Source organism: Ailuropoda melanoleuca, chromosome 2 (genome assembly GCF_002007445.2).
Source record: "Ailuropoda melanoleuca isolate Jingjing chromosome 2, ASM200744v2, whole genome shotgun sequence".
Lineage (NCBI taxonomy): Eukaryota > Metazoa > Chordata > Mammalia > Carnivora > Ursidae > Ailuropoda > Ailuropoda melanoleuca.
The window spans coordinates 177,101,042-177,116,222 of NC_048219.1; the positions used below are offsets into that span (position 1 = coordinate 177,101,042).

The 15,181-nt window shown below is 33.4% G+C and overlaps 2 protein-coding genes across 2 annotated transcripts in view; both read left to right on the forward strand.

The window, feature by feature from the left end:
- SPAG16 (sperm associated antigen 16) overlaps positions 1-10,095 on the forward strand; it is a 964,037-nt gene extending 953,942 nt beyond the window's left edge. The window contains exon 16 of the mRNA XM_034655122.1: positions 9,802-10,095. Coding sequence (XP_034511013.1) covers positions 9,802-9,977 — 176 coding nt within the window. The 3' untranslated portion in view covers positions 9,978-10,095. The remainder of the gene's footprint in view (positions 1-9,801) is intronic.
- A 1,075-nt stretch (positions 10,096-11,170) lies between these two features.
- VWC2L (von Willebrand factor C domain containing 2 like) overlaps positions 11,171-15,181 on the forward strand; it is a 150,292-nt gene continuing 146,281 nt past the window's right edge. The window contains exons 1-2 of the mRNA XM_002913687.4: positions 11,171-11,443; positions 13,766-14,235. Coding sequence (XP_002913733.1) covers positions 13,846-14,235 — 390 coding nt within the window. The 5' untranslated portion in view covers positions 11,171-11,443; positions 13,766-13,845. The remainder of the gene's footprint in view (positions 11,444-13,765; positions 14,236-15,181) is intronic.

A 15,181-nucleotide genomic window follows, 5' to 3' on the forward strand; every position in this document is an offset into this window, starting at 1 on the left:
AAGGAATTATAAAGATTAGAAGTAAATTAGATATAAACTAAAAAATGATAGAACATATCAATGAAACCAGGACCTGGTTTTTTTGAAAAGATAAAGTTGATATACTTTTAGCCAGATATATTTTAAAAAAGGAAAAAAAAAAAGAGATGACTCAAATAAAATTGGAATTGAACAAGGAGATATAACAACCAACATCATGGAAATACAAAGAATTGTAAGAGAATATTATGAAAAATTATATGCCAGCAAATTGGACAACCTAGGATAAATTCCTAGAAACAGAACCTCCCAAACTGAACCACAAAGAAAGAGAAAATTTGAACACACCAATTACCAGCAGTAAAATTGAGTCATTAATTAACAAACTCCCAACAAAGTCCATGACCAAATGGCTTTACAGGTGAATTCTAGCAAACATTTAAAGAAGATTTAATACTCATTCTTCTTAAATTGTTCCAAATATATAAGAGAAAGGAAAGCTTCTGAATTAATTCTATGAGGCCAGAATTGCCTGTTACTAAAACCAGAAGACACACACACAAAAGAGAACTACAGGGCAATAGCGCTGATGAACATAGATGTTAAAATCCTCAACAACATATTAGTAAACTGAATCCAGCAATACATTAAAAAAATCACTCACCATGATCAACTGGGATTTATCTTCAAGATGCAAGAGTGGTTCAATATTCACAAAGCAATCAACATGATACATCACATCAACAAGAGACAGGATAAAAACCATATGATCATATCAATAGATACAGAGAAAGAATTTGATGAGTACAACATCCATTCATGGTAAAAACTCTCCACAAAGTAGGTTTAGAGGGAACATACCTCAAAATACAAAAGGCCATATGAAAAACTCACAGGTAATGTCATACTTAATGGTAAAAAAAAAACTGAGAGATTTTCCCCTAAGATTAGGAACAAGACAAGAATGTCTCCTCTCAACACTTTTATTCAATATAGTACTAGAAGTCCTAGCTAAAGCAATCAGGAAAAAAAAAAAGAAATAAAAGGCATCCAAATTGGTAAGGAAGAAGTAAAACTTTCACTGTCTGCAGATGACATGATACGACATATAGAAAACCCTAAAGATGCCACCAAAAAACTACTTGAACTGATAAATAGAATTCACGAGGTGACAGGATATAAAATCAATGTACAGAAATCTCTTGCATTTCTATACCCTAATAGTGAAGCAGCAGAAAGAAATGAAGATAACAATGCCATTTACAATTGCACCAAAAATAATAAAATACCTAGGAATAAACTTAACCAAGGACGTGAAAAACCTGTACTCTGAAAAACACAAAATACTCATGAAAGAAACTGAAGATGACATAAAGAAATGGAAAGATGTTCCATGCACATGGATTGGAAGAACAAATATTGTTTAAATGCCCATACTACCCAAAGAAATTTACATATTTAAATCAATCCCTATCAAATTACAAACAGCATTTTCACAGAACTAGAATAAACAAGCCTAAAATTTGTATGGAACTACAAAAGACCCCAAATAACCAAAGCAATCTTGAAAAAGAAAAACAAAGATGGAGGTATCACAATCCCAGATTTCAAGATGTACTACAAAGCTGTAGTAACCAGAATGGTATAGTACTGGCACAAAACTAGACACATAGATCAATGGAACAGAATAGAGAGCTCAGAAATAAACTCATGAATATATGGTCAATTAATCTTCAACAAAGGAGGCAAGAATGTGGAGTGGAAAAAAGACAGATGGTGTTGGGAAAACTGGACAGCTATGTGCAAAAGAATAAAACCAGACCACTTTCTTACACCATACACAAAATAACTCAAAATGGATTAAGGACCTAAATGTGAGACCCCAAACCATAAAATTTCCATTGATAGATGAATGGATAAAGAAGAGGTGCCATATATATAACGGATTATTAGTCATAAAAAAGGGAATACACTCTTGCTATTTGCAACAACATGGATGGATCTAGAGAGTATAATGCTAAGCAAACAAGCGCTTCGAGAAAGACAAATACCATATGATTTCATTCATATGGGAAATTTAAGAAACAAATGAACAAAGAAAAAAAGAGACAAACCAGAAAACAGGTTCTTAACTATAGAGGATTGATGGTTACCAGAGGGGAGGTGGGTGGGAAGATGGGTGAAACTGGTGAAGGGGCATTAAGAGTCCACTTCTCATGATGAGTAATGTATAGAATTGTTGAATCACTATATTGTATACCTGACACTAATATAACACTGTATGTTTACCAGAATTTTTTTTAAAATGCTTTATGCATCTCATAATTTTTATTTGGAATTTCAGGGAATATCAATTGTCATATTGATAACTGAGTTCCCAGTAACTCTTCCTTAGATAATTTTATCAATCTAACAATTTAACTTTGTCATTAATTCTAAAGGAATCCTTTTGCAAAATAAATTAAGTTGAAATCTTTCAACAAAACAAGAACTTTCTCTTTTAATGAACAACCAGTGTAAGGAATTGGATAAAATATGTTTACTATATTCAAAAATACTGTTTGGGTGAGTCTGAGAGGATGTTAGTCAATGCTGAAGTATAAGCATTGGAAGGATGATATATTCCGGTTTGTTTCCCCTAGGGCAAAAAATGACATAAATTTTTATAACATCTTAATATAAGACACTTATCTAAAGTTGTGGAGGTGTTTTTTTTGTTTGTTTTTTATTTGTTTTGATTTTTCCTCACTAAGGCACTGTTGAATGTTGGGTACATGGATGGGCTTTTTGAGCTCTAAAAGAATAAAAGCTGCTTTTCTAAGTCCCCTCCTTATTCCCAGGAAGCTAATTGTACAATAAGATTCTTGGAGTCAGTAAGTGCCATTAGGGTAACCACAGAAATGAAATTTTGCAATATTTCTTGTACTTAAATAGAAATTAATTTTAAAGTATTCCTAGGAGCAAGCACAGATTTAGCTGGAAACTGGAGCTGCACACCCAAGAGATGTTTCCTCTGACTCAAGAGCAGCTTAATCACAGGAGGGGAGACAACATTGAGCCAATCAATAAAAATTCATCCGGTGGTATTAGGGCATGACATAGAGGATAAGAGCATGAGATTTGGAGTCACACAGCCCCCAAGTCAAGACTCCAATACTGAAGTTGTGTGGCCTTGGAGAAGTTGCTTTCATCTCTAAGCCCCATTTTTTTTAAAGATTTTATTTTATTTATTTATTTGACAGAGCGAGAGAGAGCACAAGCAGGGGGAGCAGCTGGCAGAGGGGCAGGGAGAAGCAGGCTCCCTGCTGAACAGGGAGCCCTATATGGGGCTCAATCCCAGGACCCTGGGATCATGACTTGAGCTGAAGGCAGACGCTTAACCAACTGAGCCCCCCAGGAGCCCCAAAGCCCCATTTTCTTGTATGAAGTAGAATACGTGCTAGCACTGTCCAATAAAATATAATATGAACCACATACGTAATTTTTAAAAAGCAAGTGAAATTAATTTTAAATGTATTATCCCATGTAATCAATATAAAATTATTTTTTAATAAATCATAGCCACATTTTTAAAAAGCAAGTGAAATTAATTTTAAATTTATTATCCCATGTAATCAATATAAAATTATTTTTTAAATATTTTTTTTCCTTAAGTCTGAAATCTGGTGAGCATTTTACAATTATAGTGTATTTCAATTTGCACCAGCTGCATTTCCAGTGTTCAATAGCTACATGTGAGTCATAAATGTTATAATAGTGTAGTGCAGGTATATATCTCCCCCATAGGGTTGTAGTGAGGATAAAATGAGATAACATATATAAAGGCTTTAGAGCAGTGCTCGGCAAATAACAAGGACTAAAAAATGTATTCATGAAAACTGTTACTACTACCACTGAGATGATTACAGCAGCCTATGTATTAGGCTGGGGGGGATTCAAAAATATGACATGCCCCTGTTCTCCAGTAATTACAAAGTTAAGAAGGTAAGACAAATACACAGTTAACTCTAATTTATGGTATCTTATTACCACATGAATGGTATCAATAAAATGCAATGAATGCTCAGAATAGGAAAATCTCCACTAGGGATGCCTTATACCAACAAGATGAAGAAAATCATTTTGAACTGGGAGTTAATAAATGGGTTGACTTTTACTCTGAAGATATAGTTGAGGACCACAGAAATAGCTAAGAAAAATATTTCACCAGAGGGACTAATAGAAGCAACAATCCAAAGATGGGGAAATGAAAAATATAATCAAGAAATTCTGACATATCATTTGATGGAGAACATAGGATTCACGTAAAAGTGTATTTGAGTAAATGCCAATTTGTATGGGAGTGTAGAGGTTTTGAGAGTCATGCTACGATACTAGAACATGATTCAGTGTCAGAAGGCAGTAGTAAAAAAAGCACAGATTTGGGAGCCAGAGATCTGATTTCAACCATGTTCTTCAACTGCCACAAATACATTTTCTCATCTTGGGCAAGTCATTTCACCTCAGCTGTTTGTAAAATGAGATGGTTGGATCTAAAACAAAACCTGAGAGTGTCAGAGTTGTAAGGATTCTTTGTTGCTGTTGTTGCTGCTGCTTTTGGCATTGTCTTATTCAAATGTATGGTATTTTAAATAGGAGTGACATAATTGAAGAAACATCTTAGGAGTTAACATGTAGATTTTATTTTTTTTTAATTTTTTTAAAGATTTTATTTATTTATTTGACAGAGATAGAGACAGCCAGCAAGAGAGGGAACACAAGCAGGGGGAGTGGGAGAGGAAGAAGCAGGCTCATAGCAAAGGAAGCCTGATGTGGGGCTCGATCCCATAATGCCGGGATCACACCCTGAGCAGAAGGCAGACGCTTAACCGCTGTGCCACCCAGACGCCCCAACATGTAGATTTTAAAGTAAAGAATTACAACAAAAAGATCATTTTGTGTACCATCTCAATAGTCCTGCTAAATGAAAACAAGGACTTTAATATTGTGGACATAACAGTTTTAAATTAGTGAACTATAGAAAATTAGTAAAAAAGAATGGATAGAACTTGGGCTGAGGATAGAGAAGGAGAAAAAGTGAGAAATGAATGTTACTATACTTTGAAGTCTGGAAAACAGAGATAATATAGTACCTAAAATAGAAATGGAAAAACTAAAGAGATAATTTTGCTAGAAATGTGAGAAGGGATGTAACATGAATCTTTATCACTTGGCTATGATTTTTAATATGTACAACATATGCATTAGAAGGTTATGTATTTAAGAATTAGTGGAGATACATATGTCTCCTGCAAGAATATGCATGTTTTAGTTTCAGAGTCCCACAAAGTAGTAAAATCAACACTAAAGAAAAGACCTCTGAGATTAACATAAACATTAAGCTTAAGAGCCTATTTACCTATGAAATTCAGTGGCATTCATACAAAAGCAGCAAAGTGTCACACTTATCTGATCTTAATTTATGAAACACACACTCATGTGAGTAAATGAAGCAAGACTTTTTGAATAATAAAGATTTTGACCCAAATCCCAGATTTACCTACTCTGAGTCCCATTTTCCATTAGCTGGAAAGGGAGAATCTCTACCTCTGAGGGTTAAGTACAGAGCACATGGAGTAACATACGGAGCTCTAGATGCCTAATAAATGGCTACTATTTCAGGTCATTCTGATAAACTTGAAAGACCAAGAAATGTACTCATATCCCATCTACTTAGAAAATGTCATAAGAGTCTTTGTACTCCTACTTATACCACACCTTAACTCCTTATGACTGGTTTTTAAAATACTGTAACCTTGAGGCACCTGGCTGGCTCAGTTGGTAGAGCATGCAACTCTTGATCTCGGGTTGTGAGTTTGAGTCCCATGTTGAGTGTAGAGATTACTTAAAAATAAAATCTTTAAAATATATATATATCATAATCTTTTTTTAAAAAAAGATTTTATTTATTTGAGAGAGAGAGGGAGAGAGCATGAGCAGGGGAGAGGGGACAATGGAGAGGGAGAAGCAGGTTCTGCACTAAGCAGGGAGCCCAATGCAGGGCTCGATTCCAGGACCCTGAGATCACAGCCTGAGACAAAGGCAGACACTTAACCAACTGAGCCACCCAGGGGCCCCTATGTGTTGTAATCTTAAGAAGAATTTGTCTTGGTTAGGAGGTGAGTATGTGTTGAAAAGTTTAAAATAACTCTTGGCTACTCTCGGTGTGTATTCTTAAAGAAAAATTGAATTTTCAGACATGTGTATCTATAATGAATAAAAACTCTTCACTTTGAAAAAGTGTCAATATTTTATTTGCACATTCTATTAGCATGGGATTAAGACTTTCCAATCTGTTGGTTTATCCAAAGTGATTACATATGCCCAGATAATATTTTACCACTTGATTTTAATGGGCTAATTCATTCCACAAGCTTCTTCAAGAGATTCTATTGTTAATGTGCTTAAATAAGTGAGTGTATTAAAATATTCAAGTTTTTATACCAAAGCCAATTGAGACAGCTTTGCTCAAGATATTGTTAAACATATTTTTCAAAAATTTGCTTTTTAAAAAAAAGCATAAGGAAGCTACATCATCTTAAAGTTATAAGTTTATTTGGGACTAAAATTTCAGAGACCTACTAATTTTCAAAGGTTGGCTCTATCATTTAATACCAGAGCAATGCTTTGTGTAGATGAAATTTACTGCTTGTATTCTAAGCCAAAAGAAATTGGTAAATTCGTCCAATAGAGTAAAATGGAGAGCAACACATGTAATTCTCACTCAAACCCCATTGGTCATCAAAAAAGATGCTGATTTAATCAATAAGAAAGTATTTTGAAATCTTAATAAAAATAAGAATTAAGTTTTTCAGAGATGTGTGAAGAGATAGTCGTAAGCACTTGCTGTTGATATATATGGTTATTTATATGAAAGAATAGTAATCAGAAAATTATGCCAATATTCTCCCCAGCCTGCTTATTTTGTTCCCATTCTGTGAAAATTTTGGACATCCTAATAACTTAAATGTTAACAAAAGGAGAAGCAAGTAATTTTTTATATAATATTCAAATATTTATATTTTATTGTAAAATATTTATTAATCAAATTGGCTATTTCTATTTTTAAATCAATGTTGATTAACTACTCTGTTTTTTAATCAGATATTTTCAATCCATGTGATATTAATGGAATATGTACGTTCAGAACTTGGTATAATTATTGTTAAAATACTATGCTTAATGACATTTTAAATAATCTATTCAGGAATTACAAGTTATAAGACAATTGTTTTTGTTAAATTGTGTTATAACATTTTAACAGAATATTTAAAGTATAAATATATAATTTATCACTTATTTTTTGTTATTTCACATTTTTAAGGAGGCATAACTTTAACATAAACATTAGCAGTTTCTATAAATTCTCATGGTACTGCTAAAAATTTATCTCTACCATATTTTTATTCCATTGACCAAATTGTGGATAAATGTTCATCCTAAATTTGTCATTAAGATTCTGCATTGGGATGATAAATGATTTATATTCTGATTTATTTTTCATTGCCAATCACCAGGCTATTTAGAGAGATGCCTATAGACATGTCTGTAAATACTCCACTTTCTGGAGATGCTACCAATAATCATACTGTATTTTTTTTTTTTTGAGAGTGCCACCTCTCTCACACCAGCTAGATACTAATGTAGTAATTGACCCATCCTGGTAAGTAATTCTGAAAAATCTTCTAGCCTAGAAAATGTTTAGCATCTCAATTACCAGTAAAGCTAATTTTAGGTCAGACACTGTATGCCATGTATAATCCCATACACTTAAAATAAAGTTGAACATGATTATACATTTATACACATTTTAGGAATAAGTTAGTATATAATCACAATATCTCAATCTTCTGTAAATGAGTTCAAGTAAAACTGAAATCCTCACCATAAACTTACTAAAATCTATTCTACCAAAGACAATTTTTGAAACACCTGAGGCATGGTGCTGAATTATATAATCCTATTATTAGGTTCTAATATTATATTCTCTATTTTATTGAAATTTCAGAAATTACCAAGAACCTTCATAAATGTTTCTAATTATGATTTTTACAGATTTAACTTCAACAAAAAATAATGGTTTCAAGCTAAATCTTTTCCTTTTTCTTTATGAGCTTTGATTTTGTTTCATTTCAAAAACAGAAAATAGTATTTACTCCCTTCCTATCTGTTGCATGAAGACTACAAGAAGAAAGTTATTTGTTTGACTCTTAGGAAAGTCGCAAATAGCAATTGTCTATAGAATGAGGCTAGAAGTGGAATCCATATCTAATGCTTCTGTCAGCAAAGACTTAGTAGAAGAGGGTTTATAATAAATATTCACATCTGCTTCTTTGGACACTCTAATCCATCCTAAGGATCTTTGCTGTGTCAGGTTTTGTTCTAGATGAAGCAGCCCAGTAGTTATAAAGGTTTGCAAATAGGCCATATTTATCATGGTTAGCTTTACTTTTATAACTTTTCTCTGTTTTCAAAATATTCATGATATTTTGGGGTATAATTTGTGATTAAATATTTCACTGTGACTTTTATGACATCATTGAATTTTTATGTGAAACAGACAAATTTTATTTTCACAATAGATCACCTACTTAAAATCTGTCAAGAAGGCATCATTGATAACAATACTATGCTGGATGTGGAAAACACAATGACTAAAAACCCAGGCTCTGGATTCAGTGATTGTGATTTAATGATACCTCCGTCCATACCCCCATACCGCAAATACCTCCCTTTGAGCAAGCTACTTCACCTTTCTAAACCTCTCTTTGTTCATCCATATAATGAAGCTAATATTATTTTATTATTAGATCTTGTAAAGGATTATATGAAATTATTCACATCAGGTACAAAATCTAGTATCTAGCATGTTGGCAGTTTAATCAATTTTAAATATTACTGGAATGATAATACACCTGATAAGTATGATTAGATAATCCCGTAGATAGTCCTAATATCGTACTTCTTTAACCTACATACTGACTCTATATAAACATATTCCATTATTTTTACTTACCTCAATTCTCTGATAGTATGCTACCAGACTTCTTTAACAAAAGCATTAGAATTGGATTGCTGATATATTTTTTACTTGAAGGAAATTATTCACTAAAAATTATACAGTATAAAAATTATGAGAATAATCTGTGTTATATTTAGCTCTTATGTAATATAAACTTAGTTTAACAGAATTTTGAATTTTAAATTAGAGTAAAAAAAACCTAAGTCACCCTTGAACTGGAGGTATTTATTTTCACTTCAACTCCAAAAAAAGTTCATAAGTGTCATAATTTTAAAGCATAAATGTATAATATTATAACTAAAGATTTTGCATAATTATAACAAGTTAAAGTATATTGCAAAATTTAACATGTAAATTATCCATTATATAGGGACATAGATGTTAAACCTATGCTTTGGACATTTTTCACAAATAATTCACTTGAAAAAGAAACTTGCATTGCTTAGTTGCTTTCACCCTCATCTTCTCAAAATTATTTATTAATCCCAAATATAAAGAGACTAGGAGGTCATTTGATAAAGTAGGTAGGGCATTAGGCTTTACTTTCTTATTTTAAAATTTTATAATCATTGACCTGTCTTAATTTTGACTGGAATTATTTCCTATACAAATGAGAATTAGCTTATATTTAACAACTGGCATCTAATATGAGTCTGTTGAATTAAAATTGAAACAAAACTGTATAATCCATTGTTTAGAAACTGTGACTGCTTGAAATTAAACTTTGATATTCTCTCTCTCTCTCTCTCTCTCTCTCTCAGGTCGAGTTTTAGCTCAGGCGAGTGGCAGTGGGGTTATCCATTTGCTAGATCTTAAATCGGGGCAGATTCACAAATTGATGGGCCATGAGAGTGAGGCTCACACAGTCGTGTTTTCTCATGACGGAGAGTATTTGTTTTCCGGAGGCTCTGACGGCACTGTTCAAACGTGGTCTTGACGGTCAGCATATCCCACTGCGGAGAGCATTCCCTTTAAGACTTGAAAATACCTTATGTAGTCAGTCCCAAACCAGGAAATAGCTGGTTAAATATGCCAGCAGGTAACATTTACAATTTGCTTTAAAACATGCTTTGGGCACATATTTTAGTGCTCGTACTGTTACCAATAAAAAAAATAACTTTTTGCTCATTTATTTGTGTCTGGGTCTTTTTTTCTCTTTCATTTTGGTAAGAATTTAGAGACAGAGCATCTTTGCTTGGAGTTTGAAAGAAACAGCTTTACAATGACGCCTAATGACAGACTAGATGAATTACAGGAGATTGATTTTGAATGTTAGGGAACAAACTGCAGAACAGGGCTACTTTTTTTTTTTTTTTAATCAAATCCAAGCTGCAGGAAGACCTGAAGTTTAATCATGTAGCATGGAGAAAGTCTTTCTGCAACCAAAGGGTCAAAGAGAATCGGGGAGCATACATTTTCACAGATTCTTTGACAGTGATTATGCTTTATCTATTAATAATAATCAAGACTGCAGATGGCTTAAATCTAAATGCAATGCTCTTCCAGAACTTTCATCTCTGCTGCCCATCTAAGGATGCATTAGGTATAATTACAATGTTTTGTATTTTTTATTGTAATTTCAATGGCAATAAGTATCTCGTGTGTAAAATGTCTTTCCCACTCCTAATGCATGCATCGGCTGTATAAAGTGCGACTGCTTTAGAGAACACTCCTAGCCTCTTCTAAAGAAGCAGCTCCGGATTTCGACCGAGCTGGGCTCAGAAGCCAGTTGTTGGCGCTGTCCGTGGTGCTGAGGAATTCCCGGCTGCCGGCGAATGAGCTCCAAATCAGCCGTCTGCAAACTGCTCTCAGTGATGCAGAAACCCAGCTAAAGTTGCTCCTTTCCTTCACGTCCACAGTTAGTATTTTCTGGTGTGTAAGAGGGGATTCAAGCAACATATTGTGGATGATGCTGATGGTACCGCCAGCGGAGTGGGTTTTCAGCTACAGCACGCTATTGCTGTTTGTGATCCTCAGAGCCTAGCCAAGCCACCTCTACAGCCTTACCAAACACTGTGTAAGTGAACTCATGTGTGGAGGAGGCGTCATCAGCCGGTAAATTTCATAGAAGGATCTGAGAAAATGCTAAAAATAAGTTCAACATGATTCTGCTACTGGGGTCTGGATTTCTACAGGACCAGCATTGCTTCTTGCTTTGAATTCTGAAGACAGGTCCAAAGCATATTTCTTATGTGTGTCTGCTGTGTTTCTCTCTGGAAGGGCGGGAGACTGCTTCTTGACTGTGTTTTGAAATGGGAGGTAGAGAGAATGGATTACCTTTAATTCACGCCTGAAAATGTATTCTTTGGATAAAGAGGAACTGCTTTCCTAAAACATACCTGATCTTTTAGTTCATATTGGTCTATGACTCCCACCACCACCATTAACCTCCAGAGTGATTAGGTAAGTGTATCTTATGACATGAGTTATGTTTGTTTTCTGAAAGAAATAGATGCAGTCATTTTAAATCATATGGAGCAATATGGGGAGGGGGGAAAGTTTAGCTGGAAAGTGATCCTCAGTTTAGCAATGTTTGCTTACTTATTAAAAATCTTCAGATAAACATTCTATTTCATTTCTCTAATATTTCTTCTCCTAAATAGTGTTTTTTAACTACACCAGAGCAGCTCAATTATGAAAAGGGATTTTTTTATCAACCTAAGAACTTTGTTATATTAAAAGGAAAACCTTGTTTTCTCCAAGCAGATTTAAAATTGTATTTCATATAATAAAAGCCTATTTAAGGTTTATATGAAGTACACATTACACCCCTATTTTTACCTTTAAGTTTACATTTACCACAACCTAATATATTAATGCCTACCTGTAGCTTGCAAAGAGATCAATTTCTGTCTATGTCCTTCTGAAGCAGAATGATATGTGTGTTTTATATGGCTTATCTTGCACGTATTGGCAGACACTACTGGAATACTATAAGGAAGCACAATAGCTTCCTTTCTGCCGAGATAAACTTTCTAAATATGTAAGAGATGTATTAATGCATGGCTTAATCAGTTAAAATATATTTATGATTTTTTCAGAATCTTCTGTTATGTTTGTGGCCTCTGTAGTAATTTAAGAGAAAAAAATGCTTTGTCAAAGGGAGCTTCCAGCTTCTCAAGTAGAATTATAGGTTTGCATTTTTTTTTGTTCTGTCATGACTCATTATTTTTGAATATTTTAAAATCTCTCTCTTTTATAATTACCTACCCAAAAGGAATTCTAATATCAGAGAGCAGTTTTCTCTTAAAGGAGGACATAAATATACTACCTTCCATTTTACTATTACTTTGCATAAGATAATTTGCATATCTTACTTAAAATGCAAATATAATAGTTGACGTGTCCTTATGCCATCTTTATCTTGTTTTTGAATTATCATGTGTATATATTATACTGAAAAGAGATGATTTATCATTACTTATTATATTCTGAAAATATAACAACAAATAACATTTATAATTTATCTGAAAATGTTCTATATACAATCTTAGCAATATTGGCATAAAGCCAATAGCATTTAAATAGATAAATGAACTATCTGACAACACTTTTTCTTATCTCTTACTCTCTAAAGTCACAGATTCTCCAGGGCTTTTGGATGAGTTAGTCACTCTAAACATTTAAATAAGAGCCTACTACCAATACTCCACACCAAGCACTAACACTAAATAAAGCTTATATGAGTCAATGTCACCAAATTAATCTGGCATATTTTCTGTGAATGGCAACACCACATTAGTATTTTAAGGAATTTCAATAAACAGTTTTATATTGGCATTTTTGTGCAAATTGACTAAACGCAAATATGTTTGGGATGTCAAAAGAAAGGTATGCTCTCAAGACAATGTGAATGGTATATATTTTATATTGAAGTAATTAATGCAAATAGTATTCCATGAATACTAGATTCAAGTTGCCACTTAAAAAAAAAAAATTACAGGTACATCTTTCCTGCCCACTAGGAGCTTACTTCCTGAGTAAAATAAAGTTGTGGACAATGATACAAATAAATTTATTTTTAATAAATCCTTTTCAATATATGGAGTTCTCTTGTACTATTTAAATTTTTCTCTTAGTCACTGTGAAATGATTGCACTATTTTTCTTCCTATCTATGTTTCAAAATCCAGATTTATGTTTTCTGAAACAAGTAACCCATTTGAAACCATTGTTGTTCTCCAGTTATGGGAGTAAAGAAGTAGGAAGTCCCTTATACTAGCTCAACTCAATTATAATTTATATTCAACTACTGGTCTCTTCCTTTTCTTTTATAAGTAGATGTTTTCTCACTAATCTCTTAGTTTTTATGCAGATAATTATAGCTTATACATTCTATCTTGACTAATTTAATGATAGTTAAAGAAAAACAGAGAATATGAATTCAAACATTCTTGAGCCATTTGTAACTACTTGTAATCACCTTTTGAGGCTTAGTAAAACCACTTCTTACAATTTAAACAAAGCCAGACCTTTGAAATTCAGAAGGTAAATTGGAGCTTAAGATTCCTAAGTGAAATAAAGGACAAATTTTAATGCTTATATTTTGAAGAATATACTCTCCAAACTTCATAATGAAGTGTAGATAGTTGCATGAAGTTAGTCTATTTAAGGTCTTAGTGTCTTCCAGATAGATCCCAAATAAACAGGTTAAGAACATGGGCTTACATAAATCCATATTCTCTTTATATATGTCAAATTGTTCTTTTTAAATATTTATTTTCAGCCTACCCCTCTTGTATTCCCATGGAAGGAGCTGAGTATATTTAATATTAGGAGCACATCCAGAAGCCTTTGAGGAGGGGGATGGCTCTTCATATTCATGAAGCTTGCATACTTCTGTTGGTCATCCTTGGATTGGTCACCTCTGCTGCCATCAGTCATGAAGACTATCCTGCTGATGAAGGTGACCAGACCTCCAGTAATGACAATCTGATCTTTGATGACTATCGAGGGAAAGGGTGTGTGGATGACAGCGGCTTTGTATACAAGTTGGGAGAACGATTTTTCCCAGGGCATTCCAACTGTCCATGTGTCTGTGCTCTGGATGGACCTGTTTGTGATCAGCCAGAATGCCCTAAAATTCACCCAAAGTGTACTAAAGTGGAACACAATGGATGCTGTCCTGAGTGCAAAGAAGTGAAAAACTTTTGTGAATATCATGGGAAAAATTACAAAATCTTGGAGGAATTTAAGGTATGAGTTACCCTCCACATTTATTGAATACTAACTTTTCACACCACATACTTAGTAGATTACTACATTAAAATTAAAGTTGGAAAAACTTATTTTTAAATTTCACTTTAATTTACATTATGATTCCAGTTAGCCTAAGTACCACCATGGTCAATAAATAACCAATTGGCTTACTGATCAATATCTTTAAGGTTTCACAATAATCTCTTCCTTCAGAAGTATTTTGGGCATGCTTAACACCTTTTTTTGACCTTAATCATTTCTTCTGTATTATTACAAAACATGTTTTCTGGGGGAAATAATTTTTTGTAGGCTATGTGTTTATTTAAAATTAATGTTTAAATATTGTGAGGTTTTGTTTTTTTTAATGTGTGTGTGGCTTATTAGCCTGTATTTGGAGTCATTTAACTACAGTTTAGAACTATATTTAGTGTGTGGAAATGCAAGTACCACTGGGACACACCTCTGAGCTGTGGTCTATATATTAAGAATATGCACTGGGCCTACCTGTTGTAGAGCACCATCCCCATTCTGTTCTCTGCTCATTAGATTTTTCTGCTTGCAGGACCCCAAAGAGAAGAAATTTTTGTCATAGTCCATTGTCAAAGGTAGTTAAAAAAAAAAAAAGACTATTTTTCCAGCGTCCATAGTATTTCATAGTCTTTCTTTTATGTTTGTGTCATATTTTTAAGTAATTTGGAGTTCATTTTTATCTCTGCTTTGAGTCTCTTTTCTCAAATGGTTAGTTTTAATTATGATGTCCTACAAGCCAGATCTGAACCCTGAGGGTATGAATTATTATATCAAAATGTTCTCCTTAAATATAATGGCAGTTTATGCCTTGGAGTGTCTATCACACTGATGGCTTGATATGAAAGATTTTCATTTCATCTAATCAAGTTCTTGTGAAAGGTGCTTAGAACTTTATAAGCAAAAGAAGATACAG